The sequence below is a fragment of the Lutjanus erythropterus genome, chromosome 12, assembly GCF_056507025.1.
Source record: "Lutjanus erythropterus isolate fLutEry1 chromosome 12, fLutEry1.hap2, whole genome shotgun sequence".
NCBI lineage: Eukaryota > Metazoa > Chordata > Actinopteri > Lutjaniformes > Lutjanidae > Lutjanus > Lutjanus erythropterus.
The window spans coordinates 6,255,885-6,271,212 of NC_139328.1; the positions used below are offsets into that span (position 1 = coordinate 6,255,885).

The following is a 15,328-nucleotide window of genomic DNA, read 5'->3' on the forward strand; positions in this document are numbered from 1 at the left end:
CACCACCCGCTCTCGTTCCCTGCCGCTGGAACTGACACGCAGAATTTCCTGTTTGATACCCACTCGGCTAGTGCCTCTCCATTTCAAAGAAGAATGCTCGCAGCCCGGAGCATAAATCTTAATCTCTTTATTTATCTTAACAGTAAGATTCCTGCCTTCTTTCTCTGTTTTTGTTTGCGCTGTATATGTAATTTTCAAAATCTTTTGCTGCTGTTGTTGTTGATGCAGTTTCTCCATGTTCAGCCTTTTGTGCATATACATATATATAGATAAATTGATATGTGCATGTATTTCATTACGCTTTTATTAATTTAACTATTATTAATTACCTGATTTGTTCTCAGCTCTGTGTCTGTGCCAAGTAGTTATTTCTAATCAAAATACTCTGGCAGGTCTAAACTGTGCTTTATTTTTTTTTTCTTTTTGTGCAGAGGTACAAATTTAGGCTATTTAGATATTAATCAATATATTTAAATAAATACAATGCTCCTGAAAAAGAAAACACAGTAGAAATGTAGATTTATTGCTGTATGTGTATATCTACATTACATGTGGGTGACAAACTGCTGTAAATCCAGCAGAACAGCTTCAGCGCTCTTTGGTGCAGATTCTCCAAATTTCTGGAAAATTCTTCTAAAAATACACCCTAATTTGGGTGATATTTTTATTGTCTTTTATTTTACCCTGTTTATTTATTATTTTACAGCGAGCATTTTCAATATTAAAGCAGCTGCAACTATCAATATGAAGTCTTAAACTAATTAAGTAACACAACAAAATGCAGTGATAATGATGTTTCTCCACTACAGATACAGCCTTTTTCTGGAAATAGGCTCATAAATAACAGATTTCTTCATTTTATGTAGAGCAAGTAAAAACCATAACCTCAAACTGAAAAGGCTGCTGCCTATAAAACATCTGTCAGATTATAGTGCAGCTGTAAACAATCCCAACAACACCATGTAATAGCCGTTGCATCATATTCCTGTCTGATTTCAGCGTCTTTAATGCCAGAGACAAATTCATGCATCACTCTACACTCTTAGAAATAAGAGTTCCAGAAGGGTTCTTCCTTAGGGACTAAAGATCTCCTCGGAACCATTTGCTTCAGAAGAAACCTTTGTCAAGAGTTTGTCAAGAGTTTGTCTTTGCACCAAAATGTAAACTGGATATCAGTAGAACCCTTTGGGTAGGTTCTTTAATAAACCCTGGGACTATAAAGAGGTTCTTGATAGAAATCCCTGGGTGGGTTCTTGATAAAATCCCTTGAATATATAAGTATTCTTGGCAGAACCCTCTGGGTAAGTTCTATATAAAACCCTTGGAATACAAAAAGGTTCTAAGTAGAACCAGCAGGGTGAGGTCTAGATAAAACCCTTGGAATATATAAGGGTTCCCAGAAAAAAACCCTGGCTAGGTTCTTAATAAGACCTTGGTATATAAAATATTTCTCAGTAGAACCCCCTACATGGGTTCTAGATAAAATCCTTGATATAAAAGGTATCTCAGTAGAACCTACTGGGTGAGTTCTTGACAAAATCTCGAATATAAAAGGGATCTCAGTCAAATCCCCTGGATGAGTTCTAGATAAAACCCTTGGAATATATAAGGATTCCCAGAAGAACCTTCTGGTTGGGTTCTCAGTAAAACCTTGAAATATAAAAGGGTTCTCAGTAGAGCTCTGCATGGGTTCCAAAAATGTTGTTGGTAGAACCCCCTCGCTGGGTTCTTGTTAGCACCCTTAGAAGATGGAAAGCTTCTGGATAGAACACTCAGAGGGCATTCTGGGTAGAACCAGCATACCGTACAAGGGTTCTCTTTAGAACCTTACAAAGAGGGTTCAGGTTAGAATCTTTTACAGACGGTTCTAGGTGTGACCCTTTATGTTGGGTTCTAGGTAGAACTCTCTGAAAGAGAGCCTTTCTAAGAGATTCTACCGTAAATCAAAAATGGCTCTCCTACAGGGACAAGTCGAAGAACTCTTTATGGTTCTAGTTAGCGCCTTTACTTCTAGTGTGTGTGAGCGTAAGGCTACTATATATTATTAGACACACACACACAGAGACACACACACACACACACACACACACACACACACACACACACACACTGACCTTGCCAGCAGGCGCCCACAGTCAGCTGTGTATCAATCTTGGAAGTGTGGATGGGCCAATCATCCGTCACCAGGTAGGGTTCGTAGGTCACACCATCCACGAACAGCGTGACTGCAGGGAACTCCACGTTGATCACATAGTAGTGCCACTCCTTATCACAGATCTGTAAAGGGGACAGAGAGGAACCATGTTATTACGCTGCACTACTTTCCACTTTATGTCCACTTATTATGCATTCAAATAAGAAAATATTCTCGGTTTGCACATACATGAAAATGGGGCATCTTTAAAAATACATTACTCTGGCATCTACAGCTCTTTTTTCGAGGTTTATTTAGGTTAGGAGCATTTTTCCGTGGAGGATTAAGTTTATAGGGATGCCGTTATGAAGATGATGTTTACTCCAATCATGCAGCCGAGACCAAAGGCACATCCTTGAACGTTCCCCGCCTTTTTACCTTCAATGAGAGCGACGCTACGAATTCCTCGCCTCATCTCTGCATCATTTGCTCCCTGTCGTCAGATAGTTAATGAGGTTTCCGTCTAATGAGCTGTTCATTAAAGGCACAGGATGAGTGACAAACACGGCTGTGGAAGACCCCACTTTCTTTGATTATCTGGAGAAGTTGTAAGGACACATCCTGCTCCCTTCCCCCTGCCTCTCTACCAACCATAAACACGCACCCACCCTTCCACACAACCTGGGGCCACTTTAGAAACATACTGGCTATTTACCTGTACAACCACAACTATCGATTATTTTCATTATTGATTACCCTGCAGATTAATCTCTCCATTAATTAATCATTTTATCTATAAAATGTCAGACAACATAATTTCTCAGAACCCAAGATGGTATATTATTTGTGCCAAAACCCAAAAGACATAACTATACTACTGTAATGTAGGACAAAAATGCAGCACAAATTTTGCTTGAAAAAAAAAAAAAAGACTAAAAGGATCACATTAACATAAAACATGTTCGACGTGTTATGTGTTCAGAGATGGTCTTCTGCAAACCTTGGTTGTAACGAAGTGGTTACTTGACTCACTGTTGCTTTTCTATCATCTCAAACCAGTTTGCTCATTCTCCTCTGACCTCTGGAATCAACAAAGCCGCTCTAGATATCTTCTCTTTTTCGGACCGTTCTCTGTAAACCCTGGAGATGGTTGTGTGTTAAAATCCGGGTAGATCAGCAGTTTCTGAAACAACTCAGACCAGCCCGTCTGACACCAACAACCACGTCACGTTCAAAGTCACATAAATCACCTTTCTTCCCCATTCTGATGCTCGGTTTGAACTTCAGCAGGTCGTCTTGACCATGTCTACATTCCCAAAATCCATTGAATTGCAGCAATGTGATTGGCTGATTAGATATCTGCGTTAACAAGCTGCTGAACAGGTGCACCTAACAGAGTGGCCGGTGAGTGTATATCAATATCGGAACTGTTTTTACACCCTGATATTGTATTGATTATTTGTCCTATCAACAATCCAAAACCCAAAGACTCTTCACTTACTATTATAAATGACAAATAAAAACAGCAAATCCTTACATTTAAGAAGCTGGAAACAGTAACTGTTTAACACTTTTGTCGAACCAATACATTGATTATTGAAATAGTTGGCACTGACAATCGGTTAATCAACTAAATGTTGCTTTTCTAGCTCTGTGACTGACTGGTGACCTGCTCAAGATGTACCTTGCTTGGCTCAAACTCACTGACACTAGAAAATAAAAATATAAAAAAAACAAATGTAAGATGGAAACTACAACACTTCAAGCAGCGAGGGTGGACTGTGGAGATTCATGTCACATTATCTTTTAGATGTTATATATTGCGAAATGGATAAACAGAAACAAGTGTCGTTTTCGCCTTTTTTACTGGCGCAAATGATGAATGACACACATAACACTGGATGAAGTCCTAAAAGCAAGAACACATCTGAGCCACAGCGTCTGTTATCTGAATCAAAGCGAGACGTGCAAGTACTCTCAATTTTAAACCCTTTAAAGTGCAAGTGTACTTCCCTTTAAAGTGATATTTACAGTTTTAATGTCTTTAGCAACTTGGTGAAGTCTTAAAGGACTTAAAAGTCCTCACTTTATTGTTTCCCCTCTTATGGCCACTGCATCTGTTTTTCTGTAATCAGTCTGGTGTGAAGGATTCGGTTGAATTAACAGTAAACAATTTATTTGCACTGAAGAGGAGAATAAGTGCTAGTTTGAGATGCGGGGAGAAGAACAGCAGGAGAGGATACAACGTTCAGATAGATTTTCATTTTGTTAGATTTCTTTCTGAGGCTCAGTGGCCACACACACACACACACACACACACACACACACACACACACACACACACACACACACACACACACACACATCGGTGCTTTATTCAAGCTGTGATATGAACTAATGGGGTTGAGTCCTGTGTTGGAGCAACCAAAAATCTCCAGGGATGTTCGATTTAGAACGTAGAATCTCACTATTTATGGCGTAAAGAGACATAAATTCCCAGAGGACATCCCAGACATCCCTCCCACATGGTGTCACATCTCTCAGCACATGCCGGAATAAATACTTATTATGCTTTTCTATCGGATTGCTTCCTTGTATGGCCACAAGTAGATCTTAACCTCATAATTTAGGACCCTGCAGTATCATCTGACTGTAGCTACAAAGCTTTGGTGCTCAGCAAAGCTACCAATTAATTCTACACATCCCAATCTTCAACTTAAGGATGAATTGTTTGAATATTAAGAACAGAATAAATCAAAAACTAAAGAAAAATTAAAGTAGTCCTTGCTATGTTTGTCAGGTTCCTGCGCTGCACAGAGACTGAGATATCCCATGATTCCAGGCATGTATTATTAACAATGACAATGTGTTTTAGTATCATCAGCTCACATTCAGGATTTGTATGTGTACTGGACTAGACAGGCAGAATGAATTGCCACTTTCATTTAGCTGCTGGCTGGCTGACTGTCTGCGGAGGTCACTGAATAAGATAGACACTGGGAAAGCAGAATTACAAGAGTCATCTGATGTTTGCTGGACTTTGACATTAGTTACAGCTCTCTTAGTTAAGCATGATGTTTTTTTCCTGCTATCATTTTGGGCTACAATAATGCTGCTAGAATTACAAACTCTGATAAAAGTTCATTACATTGTGAGGGTCAGCAGCTCTGTGAGACTGTACTGAGCTAAATGCTAACACTAGCATGCTAACATGCTTACGATGACAATGCAAACATGCAGATGTTTAGCAAATACAGTATAATACTCACCATCTCAGCTTGTTAGCGTTTGATGATTAGCACTTAACACAAAGCACAAAAGAGGCTGATGGGAAGGTCATTCAACCAATTAAAACTTTGACCTGATGATGGCACTAAATGAAAATGTTGAAAGCTGTTGCAATTCATCCTCAGGTGAGATGGACATGAATTTGTGTACTACATTTAATGAAACTCCATAGTTAATGAGGCAACAATTAGCTGTTTTCACACATGCACTCTGAACAACGTCAACAGTGAGAATCAGGTCAGGACATTGTCTGATGATCTCACATCTTGGAAATACTCTGTATGGTTTGGATGAGGGGTGGTGCTTGCAAAGCGTGGAGGAAGAGGAGGAGGAGGAGGAGGAGGAGGAGGAGGAGGAGGTTTTTGAAGTTCTCAGAATTAACAAACGGTGACAGAAGCAGATAAAGGTGATAGAAATGGAGGGCAGCTTGATTCCAGTCAGCCTGCCCGGCAAAGATGCTTCATGATGCACACTTTTACTTCCTGACTGTGTGGAAATCTGATGTTTTCACATCACAGATGATGAAGAAAGGCATTAAAACATGGGGTAAAAAATTAGACTCATGTAGGCTGATATTGATCAACAGATATTCAATGTAAAATTTAAACAAACAACAACAAAAGAGTGAAAGGCAATTTAAAGGCAAACAGCAAAGAACATAAAACACCTACATATTGTGCAACATCATTTACACGCCCACTCACAATGACCGAATTTTGGACTAAGGAGCTGGTGGTGTTACGCCCAGAGCACCTAATTTGGACATTTGCCCTCACAGAAACAGCTCCTTTAGTTAATAACTAGATACAAGTTGCAGTGCATGTGTTAAAGAGCCTCAAGAATCATTCTCTGGGGACCGAGAATATCTGTCAAATTTCATGGCAGTCCATCCAAAAGTTGCTGAGATATTTCAGTCTCTGACCAAATTGGTGGACATATCAAGGGACAGACAAGACTATCCAGAGCCATGTAGCTAATGAGGCAAAACAAAACAGAAAAAACTATGAAGCTTAACTTCCAGAGACTACTAGAAACAGTCTGACAGTATGGAAATTATTACTGTTTAACGACAACAAACTGAGGTACATTATTTTTCTCACACAAGGAGACTGATTGTTTCTCCCTTAATTTCTTATCTAGTGCTCTCTCATTCCTCCTCTCTGTTGGTGCCTTTGGGTGTAATAACCAACAACTGATGCTGGACTGAATGGCAGAAATAGAGGACATGAACAAATAATGTCCCCTGTGCTTAGAAAAGCATGCACAGGGACTGCATGTATGAAAACCTTCACCAGAAGCTTTCAGTATACACATGTGATCAGACATTACTGCATGAATATTAAAGCACAAAGGGAAGCTGACAGCACCGAGGGCCAGACAATAAATTGAAATGTTGTGTTTACTTTTATTTAATAACATGTGTAAATAATAAAACATTGTTGGAAAGAAGACAAGTCATTTTGTTACAGATTAACTTCACTCGCTGGCTTGTAGTGCAATCATTTATGTGCACACACTGTAATTAAGAACAGTTAAAGCCCTGAATCCAATCCAGCACTCAATTTGTTAATTTGTTTATGTTGCTGACTGTCTTAACCCATGAAATCATAGCCCCTCACTACGAATGCACACACATGCACACTCACATCATTAGTAGATACCATCAGCTGCAGTCTCTCTGCTGCTGAGGCATGTTTGTGTACACATTGCTCGTGTGAAGCCACATTAGTCGGTGGAAGCTTGAGACTATCTCCTCTGCAGCACTGTAACAAGACAATGAATGCTGAAATGCTGTAATGAGCTGGTCCCCAAGCAGGTTGCAGGCCTGCTCAGGATGAACAGAATCACCGGAGGAGTCGCACAACAGAGACGGGGAGCGAAACCGCAGCAGAGGCAGAGAGACACTGAGGCCGTGTCCCTGCTGGTGTTGATGCACTTTAAAATACATGCTTCTTGCTCCATTTTGGACTTTCATTCAAATTAAATTGCTGTTTTCTAACACCAAAACAGAATATTTTGAAAAGCGCTTTCCACAGGGGTCACATAATGCACTCACAGTGAGGGGATAGTGATAATTTTTGCTCTCCCACTTCCAAAGATGGCATTTCTACCTTTTTTGATGGATTAGACCACTTAAGTTGAGTAACTGAGGGAGATGGTAATTCATGAGAAACTCTAAGGAAAAGGCCATGTTTATCTTACCTTCCTAGGGAACGGCAAACATGGCCCGCCAGGAGAGAAGTGTGGAAAACTGCATTAACATTTCTCCAGAAGAAAACGTTTCATCTTTACTTTGTTTTATCGCTCAGAAAGCTACAGTCTGGTGAAGATTTGCAGCCTAATGGAGTACAAGTTCAGCTAGCTAAACTACTCTAGACAGAATGAACAGTTGTTTTTAGGCAATCTGAAATGAAATGTTTTATTTCTGCTGGGGAATATACATCATTTCTGGGAGGGCAGGATCACTGAACTCAGACAAAGTTTAAAAACTACAGTTGAACAAGCTGAAGGCAGCAAAAGCAGAAGATGCTGGGAAACATTATAACATAAATAAATATACCGTTTCTTAAAGATTGAACGGGTTCAGATAAGTGTTGAATTAAAGAGACCCTATTGAATAGACACTCAGACAGGTGCTTTCAATTATTTAACCTGATTAGATGTCTTCTTAGACCTGTTATAGCAGGTTCTGGCTAAACAATATCAGCCTAATAACATCCTGACCTATTAGACTTAGGGTGTCAGGGAGTAAAATCAGTGTTGGACGCAACAATTGATTGTTTTGTCCTGTGCAGTGTATCATTAACCAATGCCACATCTGGAATGCCTTATGACATCCCAAAAGAAAGAAAAGCACATTCAGATTTTTTTGCTTCCACAATGATTCAGTGTCCCAAACGCTGACCAATATGAGCAGAGTACTCTTCCATGTATAACTGTAAACATGTTGCAGTGAAAGAGGAATGATGTTGGTACTTTCAGGTGGAACTGTGAAACTGTTCTATTTAGACAAGACAGCCAGTATCCTACACACCACCATTATTTGATTACATTATTGTTTTTGGAAGTTGGTCCCAGCTCTTTCTTTCCTGTGACATCACACACGTCATGAAAAGACAAGTTATGATTGGTCGGAACCTGGCATTACTGTAGTTCTGTTGCACTTTTTAATGTTAAAACACAGCCGGTGCAAAACAGGGACTCGGCGTGTTTCAGCACGCTACGCACAGCAGGCTGTACATAGTTTGGGATATTTCTCGACTTCAACGACTAGTTTTTCCTAATCCATTGTTCCGCACATACCAGAGACAGTGGTGAGGAGGGAAAGTCAGCCGGCGTGGGAGCAGAAGAGGAGAAGAGCTGGTAGGGGAGATGGGATGCAGGCAGCAGGCAGGGAGCAAGTGGGGTTTATTGAAATTGTTGCCTCATAGATACAAGCACAAGTGGAATAAAATAACCACAGTGAAAAGCGAGCAAGCAAGAAACTAGTAACATCTGTAGTTGGGCCAGCATTGTTTTAACGCTGGAAATGTGAAAATGGGACAGTGCTGTGAAGCGCCATGAATCAGCGTGTCCATGCAACGTGCGACTGGCTTCCAGCAGTATGTGGCTTGTATATACATAATAATATGTGCGGCTCTTTTGACACGTGCCATTTGGTGGTGGTGTTTTTTGGCCTTTAGGGATTTTTCACTGCAGATGTTTTGACTTGTCACAGCACAGTAGGAAAAACACTGGTTTAACAAATTGCACCACAAGGACCCTAAGACTAAAACACCTAAATGGTTCATTAATTAATTTGTTTCACCTGTGCTTTTTCCTACTTTGACGTGTCAAAATATTCTCTGTGAAAAAGGCCTGTTCTTTTTAGTAGACAGTGTGAGGTGACACCATTCCCAGCATAGCTCCACACATCGCTAACCCCAGCAGAAGTCTAATCAGCAGGAAAAAGTGAAATCGCAGGTGAGAGTGTGCCGGATTTTTTAAATAGACCTTTTTCACAGGTGACAATTTGTTGTGTTACACCAGGAAAAGCAGGTGTAATTTACAAAACTGAAAATGATTGCCACCCAGTGCAGGTGTGCTAGTTCCAGGGTTATGGTGTTGTACAAGCCGGAACACTAGGACACTAAATGGAACTGAGCCATAATTAACAAAGTTTGTTTCACCTGTGCTTTTCCTGAAAAAGGTCTGAGGGAAACTATTTACACAATGTCTCTCTCTTTAACGTAAAAGATAAAATATGAGGTAGAGAGGACTGCTCTGTACTTCTGTCTGACCTTTTTTTGTTTTTAATAAATCATACATTTCCCAGACTTCGCAATTGCAGTACATTGCTCTCTTTTCTACTGTGAGGTGACTTTGTGTTTCTAAACCTGCTGTAATATTGTCATGTCTCCCACCTCAACTCAAAACTCAAAATTCTGGCCACGATTTAATCAGGATTTATATAAAATCTGGAGAGTGCTCCATCACTCTGATAGAAGAATACACCATCTTCTCCTTGAGGTATTCTCTAAGATAGATTATGTCCCTGTTTTTAGAACTGTGTTGGACGGGATCAAGGACTGTACAATTTGTATCCAGACACTTTCTCTGTTACAGTAACCATCTCCCATCCTTACAAAGATTCAGCTTGCAGATTCCTCACTAAGCCAGATTCCTTTTGTTGAGTATATTACCATGCAATAGCGGTGTTTTATTGCTGAGAATAAAACACTAGAGATAAGCCCGTCTATCTTGTGGAAATCTGCCATGGTGTATTTACGAGAGGCTATTACACCTTATACACGGACACGAAAGAAAGGAGATCTGAAGAGCCAATTGGTCCTTGAAAATACTATACAGTCTGGAGGCTAAATTCAGGTTGTCACCCAAAGGATGTCTGGCAAAACAATTAGACGCTGCCTGATCTGTGTTAGATCATCTTCTAACGAAGGGAGCATAGTCCAAAATCTCTTTCTGTGCCAAATACAGGTTAGCTAATAAACCAGAGTGGCTTATTGTGCATCTGGCTCAAGAGAAAACCAAACATAACCCCTTATTCGCAGATAGCGCTGGGACATTTTGAATCTGCTGACATAAACAGAATAATGAGGACATTCTGCTGGCTGCTGAAAAGCCCTTTAATAGGGTCAAGTGTATTTTGATGCATGGGAAAGGAGGAGACGTCTTTATATGGATACAAACCGTATGCAGTGGTGTTGAGATGTGCTTTATGTGATGAACAGCACACGGCACGGAAGCAGAATAAGTGTCAGGAGCTTCTGAATTTGAAAATTGAAGCTTAGTAGCTCAGTATCTTAACTATGCATTCTTTCTAATGGCCAGTAGGAGGCAACACCACTGGTTGCAAAAAGAAGTCAAACTGAATGGATTTTTATGAGAAAAGAACCTTATTTCTCACTTGATTTATCACCTCAGTAAAGACTTTCCTAATGAGGTCATGGTCTCAGTCACTAGTTTCAAGTCGTCTTCTTACAGAATGATGTTCATTTTGTAAATGATGGTCCTATTTAAAATAAAACAGACTATAAAGCAGGGTATGCTTTAAGTGTGGTTACAAGTGGTTTTGATGGTGAGTCTGTCCAGTGCAACACATCTAGCTCACGAAAGTCAGATCAAATTTTAAAACTTTACAACCTCGCTCTGATCAAATATGGATCAAGATTATATTACTGCGTTGCCTATTTCTTGCTTAAAATGTTTCCAGAAACATATTCTGGTGTCCTGTTTAGTTGTAACATGAGACAGATTCTCATATCCATGGAAAGATTGCAACCAGGTGGCCGGTTTTCCAACAGAGCCTCCCAAAACTCAGATCAAATTGTAAAACTAGGCAGTGCAAAATTAAATATAGAACAAGATTCTGTCACTACATCCCCTGTCGCACTGAAACATACTTTGGTGACTCTTTAGTTATAATAGGAGAAAAACTGTGATCAGGCATGCTGCCAATATTTCCTGCTGAATGAACAAGCTAAAACCAAACACCGCCCAAGTCGCAGTGCGTCACCAACCAACTTCATGCTCTCAACTGTACTGCCCATGCTCTGGTTTTAAAAATTCAAGATGGTGACTCCCATAATTCCTTCAAAACGGTAATCAACAAACCAATGGGTGACCTCATGTTGGCTCTGTCCACTTATTCCGCTGTCTATGATTAGAGCCACGGGCCAAAACTATTAGGTTTTTGCTGATGTGAAAGGTATAATGATTGGTAATCATTGTGCATGAATCTTCCTTGTCCACTGACAAGGTTCCTTTGCTGTTGTTCTCTCCAAACATATTGATTGCTTACTCTCTGTGAATTTAGCATTCACCAGATAATTTTCAGGAAATCTGGAGCTTTGCCTCGAGGCACCACTACCATCCTCTCCTCCTCTCCTCTCCTTTCCTCATCTGTCCTGTTCCACACCCTTTCTCTTAACTACTTGCTTCTGTTTTTTCCTCTCCCGCTCTTCCCACCTCCACCTCATCACTCCTTCCTAACCTGCACCTCTCTTTTCTTTCCCTTTTCATCTCCTTTGTTCCTATTCACATTCATCTCCTCTCCTCTCTCCTGCCACTGTTGTGGCACTGCATTATTGATGCCAGCCTGTTACGTGTCAGTGTGGTGGTAGAGAATGACAAGGATAATGAAAAAAAGGAGAAAAAAACAGGAGAGAAAGCAGTAAAAGAAACAAAGAATGGTAAAAAGCTTTGCTAACATACTCAACAGCATGTGCATAAAACACACCTTGTCATACAAAAGCAGCTTATTTCTGATGTAAGACTGTGAAACATTCACAACCATAAGACATAATGTCCCAATGAAAAAAAAAAGTTTTGTACTAGTTGAAAAGAAAAATATAGTTCAAAATCCAAAGATTGCATCAAGGTCTACTTTCAGAAGTTTTACTAAAGTATGTGGATAAAGGGAAGCTATCTGCAGCATCTGATTCATGTCGGTGACACGAGTGAAAAAGCTACACAAAGAAAGATGTGAAGCACAAGATTAAATAAGAATGCAAAACATGTCTGCCACTTCAAGACAAAGGTCCGCTTTGAAATTATGTTTTCCTGCAGGATTTTAAAAAATCTCTTTGTCTGTCTCTACCGCTTCTGAAGTCTCACCGGCTCTTCCTTAGTCAACGCAGCGATATAAGATGGTGAATTATTTAAGTTGTACATTTAGGGTCAGCCTGAAAAGCCCCTTTTTGGCCTAAAGTAAAGTTAGGAGTTAGATGAGGGGGAGAATAGATAAGTGATGTGAGGCCGAGATGGAGTGAGAGAAAACAGAAAGCAGAGGGATGGAAGAAACAAGCCGTCGATACATTAGTGTGCCGACTGAATGCTTATGTAGTGCTGCTTATAGTGCACTCAGCATGTCTTTTGAGTGGTTCTATAAGTAGCAGATAGTGGAATTGAGTACCACGCCTCTTACACCCACAAACACATGCAGTCACTCCTGCTGTCCCTCACACTCTAGTCTCAACGGCACACACACACCGTAAAGACATACACATTTAGTGAGACGCGGCAGCTCTACATGCTGTAGGAATAACAGGAAGTGCCTACAGGAGACAAAGTACAGCTGAGCTCTTAAATGAGTTCATTTGCAAAATAGAAGCCAGAAATAAAATAAACACACACTGAGAATGTATATGCTAGAGGCAACGCTCAGTATCTTCTCTGCTGCTGCTCCCACTCCCTGCCTTTTTCTGTTTTGCTCTCACGGTAAAGTGAAAAATATGTTTCATCATTGCCAGCTTGTGCTCTTTTATACCGAAGTATGCAGCATACTGAGTCCTTGTAATAGGATGACTTGCAAAATGAGAGTGAATCATGGCAAACAACAGCAATACAGAAAAGCGCAGAAACACAGCGAGGCCAGAGAACATGTGACGCTGACTGAAAGAAAGTATGGATCTGTGTGAAGAATGTCGCTTCATGACGACTGTTAGAAAAATCACTTCTCTTATGTTTGGTGAACAAACATAGCACAGTCATTCCTGATGCTTTTTGCAGTTTGGGGGTGTTTTTGAAGTGAACTTGCGTGAGGCACTCATCGATAGTCAGTGTTCGACCCACGGTGAACGCCAGTCGGAGTTTAGAGAAGCAGCAGGAGTGTAAGAAGCTGAGCAAGGTACTGCTGTGGGCAGAGTCAGTCCAGGATCAGTTTAAGTCTACACTATTCAGGGAATATTTTCATTTCTTTACCTTGCTGACAGACAGGTCTTCATGTAACAGTTGTTACAGAAGCCAAACATGGCTCTGTTCAAAGCCACCAGACTCCTTTGGAAAACTGTAATTTTACTCAATTTTCTCGATCGGCTAGTTTGTTTGTGTTGTTGTGTGACTTCTGCATTTCAAAGGCTTAGTTTGGATTCACTGAAGTCCCACAATAACACAAACAAACTAACAGATCTATGCAGCGTTAAAACAGCTTTACTGTGTAAAGATAAAATTGCTGTTTTTGCCGAGTGATATTTGGCTTATATGACAACGGTTTCCCTTTTGGAAAAGGTTGATGGCACGGTAAAGCAGTGAAAATAATCAAAATATATATATATGAATATATATTCCAAAGCAAACTGCAGGGACAGATAATCACAGAGCAGAATAAATCTATTTCCTTTGCACCATTACAGTATTGTTCAAAACTTGCTGCAAGGCTGAATAATTTACTGATACGATTGTCCATTAGTGTGGTTAAAATTATAAATAAGAGTCTACTGTAGGTACAATGGGTACTTCACTTTTGTTCTCCTGAAAACAAGACAAAAAGACGTAAAAAGGACAAAGAACATGTAACAAAACAAAGATGTAAAAAAACCAAAAAATTATGTAACAAGACTACAAATGACATAACAGGACAAAAAACACAAAACAAGATCAAAAACAACAAAAACAGCGCAAAAGACGTAACATAAATATTAAAGACGCAACAAGACAAAAAAGACATATAAGATTTAATATGATGAAGATAAAATAAAATACTGACAAGATTAAAAGACGTACCAACACTTAAAACTATATAAAAGATGTAACAAGATGAAAAAGATGAGAGAGGGAGGCTTGACTGCAGAGAAAAGGTGAGTTTCAGTTAGCTTTATATAGAAATGTCCTTTAGAGGGCTACTTTTTACTTTTATACTTGGAGTACATTTCAGAACCTGTCCTTTTTCACTTTTTTTAAAGACAGTGAATCTGTACTTCCTTTTATTTCTCTCTTTTAACACAAGTATCTCTACTTCTACAGAATGTGTCTACATTTGCCACCTCTGACAGCCGTGTCCTTGCATCATCTTATCATTCTATCTCTGTATGAAAAAAAAAAGAAAAAAAAAAAAGAAAAAGCGTGTCACTTAACTGAAAATTTTCTGATATTTACAAGATCACCTTTCAACTGTGGGGTAAACAAACGTGCTGTATCACACTTACACTCTCAACACTGACACTTCGTGCTTTAAGCTGTAAGAGCTACACTGGTATTACTGCATTCTGAACCCATTTAAAGCACACAAATAACTGACGTGAAGCACTTTTCAGCGAGCGTCTCATGCTTGAGATGGACCTAAATCACTCTCTGAATAGGCACTTCAGTCTCCTGGTATCTAAAACAAACATGCAGAGAGGCAACGCGCTCTCACGCAGAACACCACCACCGCCGCCGCCGCCACCATCCAATTAATCTCCTCAGGAACAAAGGGAGACTTCTAATCAACACGGGACAGAGGAGCAGCCATGGCACAACAAGCATGGTAATAGCGGGCAGATAAGGCGGATAATTGCAGATGCTACATAGACAAGCAGTGAGGGTGGTTTTGTCCTGCTCCAACGTTCAGTCCCTATAATCGAACTCAGACATAAATGATAGATAGCGGGGGGTCTGCAGCTGTTTCGAGCGGCGTAATTGGCGAAA

At 40.0% G+C, this 15,328-nt stretch overlaps 1 protein-coding gene across 1 annotated transcript in view; it reads right to left on the reverse strand.

Moving 5' to 3' along the window:
* LOC146317474 (calsyntenin-2-like) overlaps window positions 1-15,328 on the reverse strand; it is a 220,146-nt gene that overhangs the window by 18,666 nt on the left and 186,152 nt on the right. Inside the window, exon 10 of the mRNA XM_084732512.1 lies at window positions 2,115-2,277. Coding sequence (XP_084588638.1) covers window positions 2,115-2,277 — 163 coding nt within the window. The remainder of the gene's footprint in view (window positions 1-2,114; window positions 2,278-15,328) is intronic.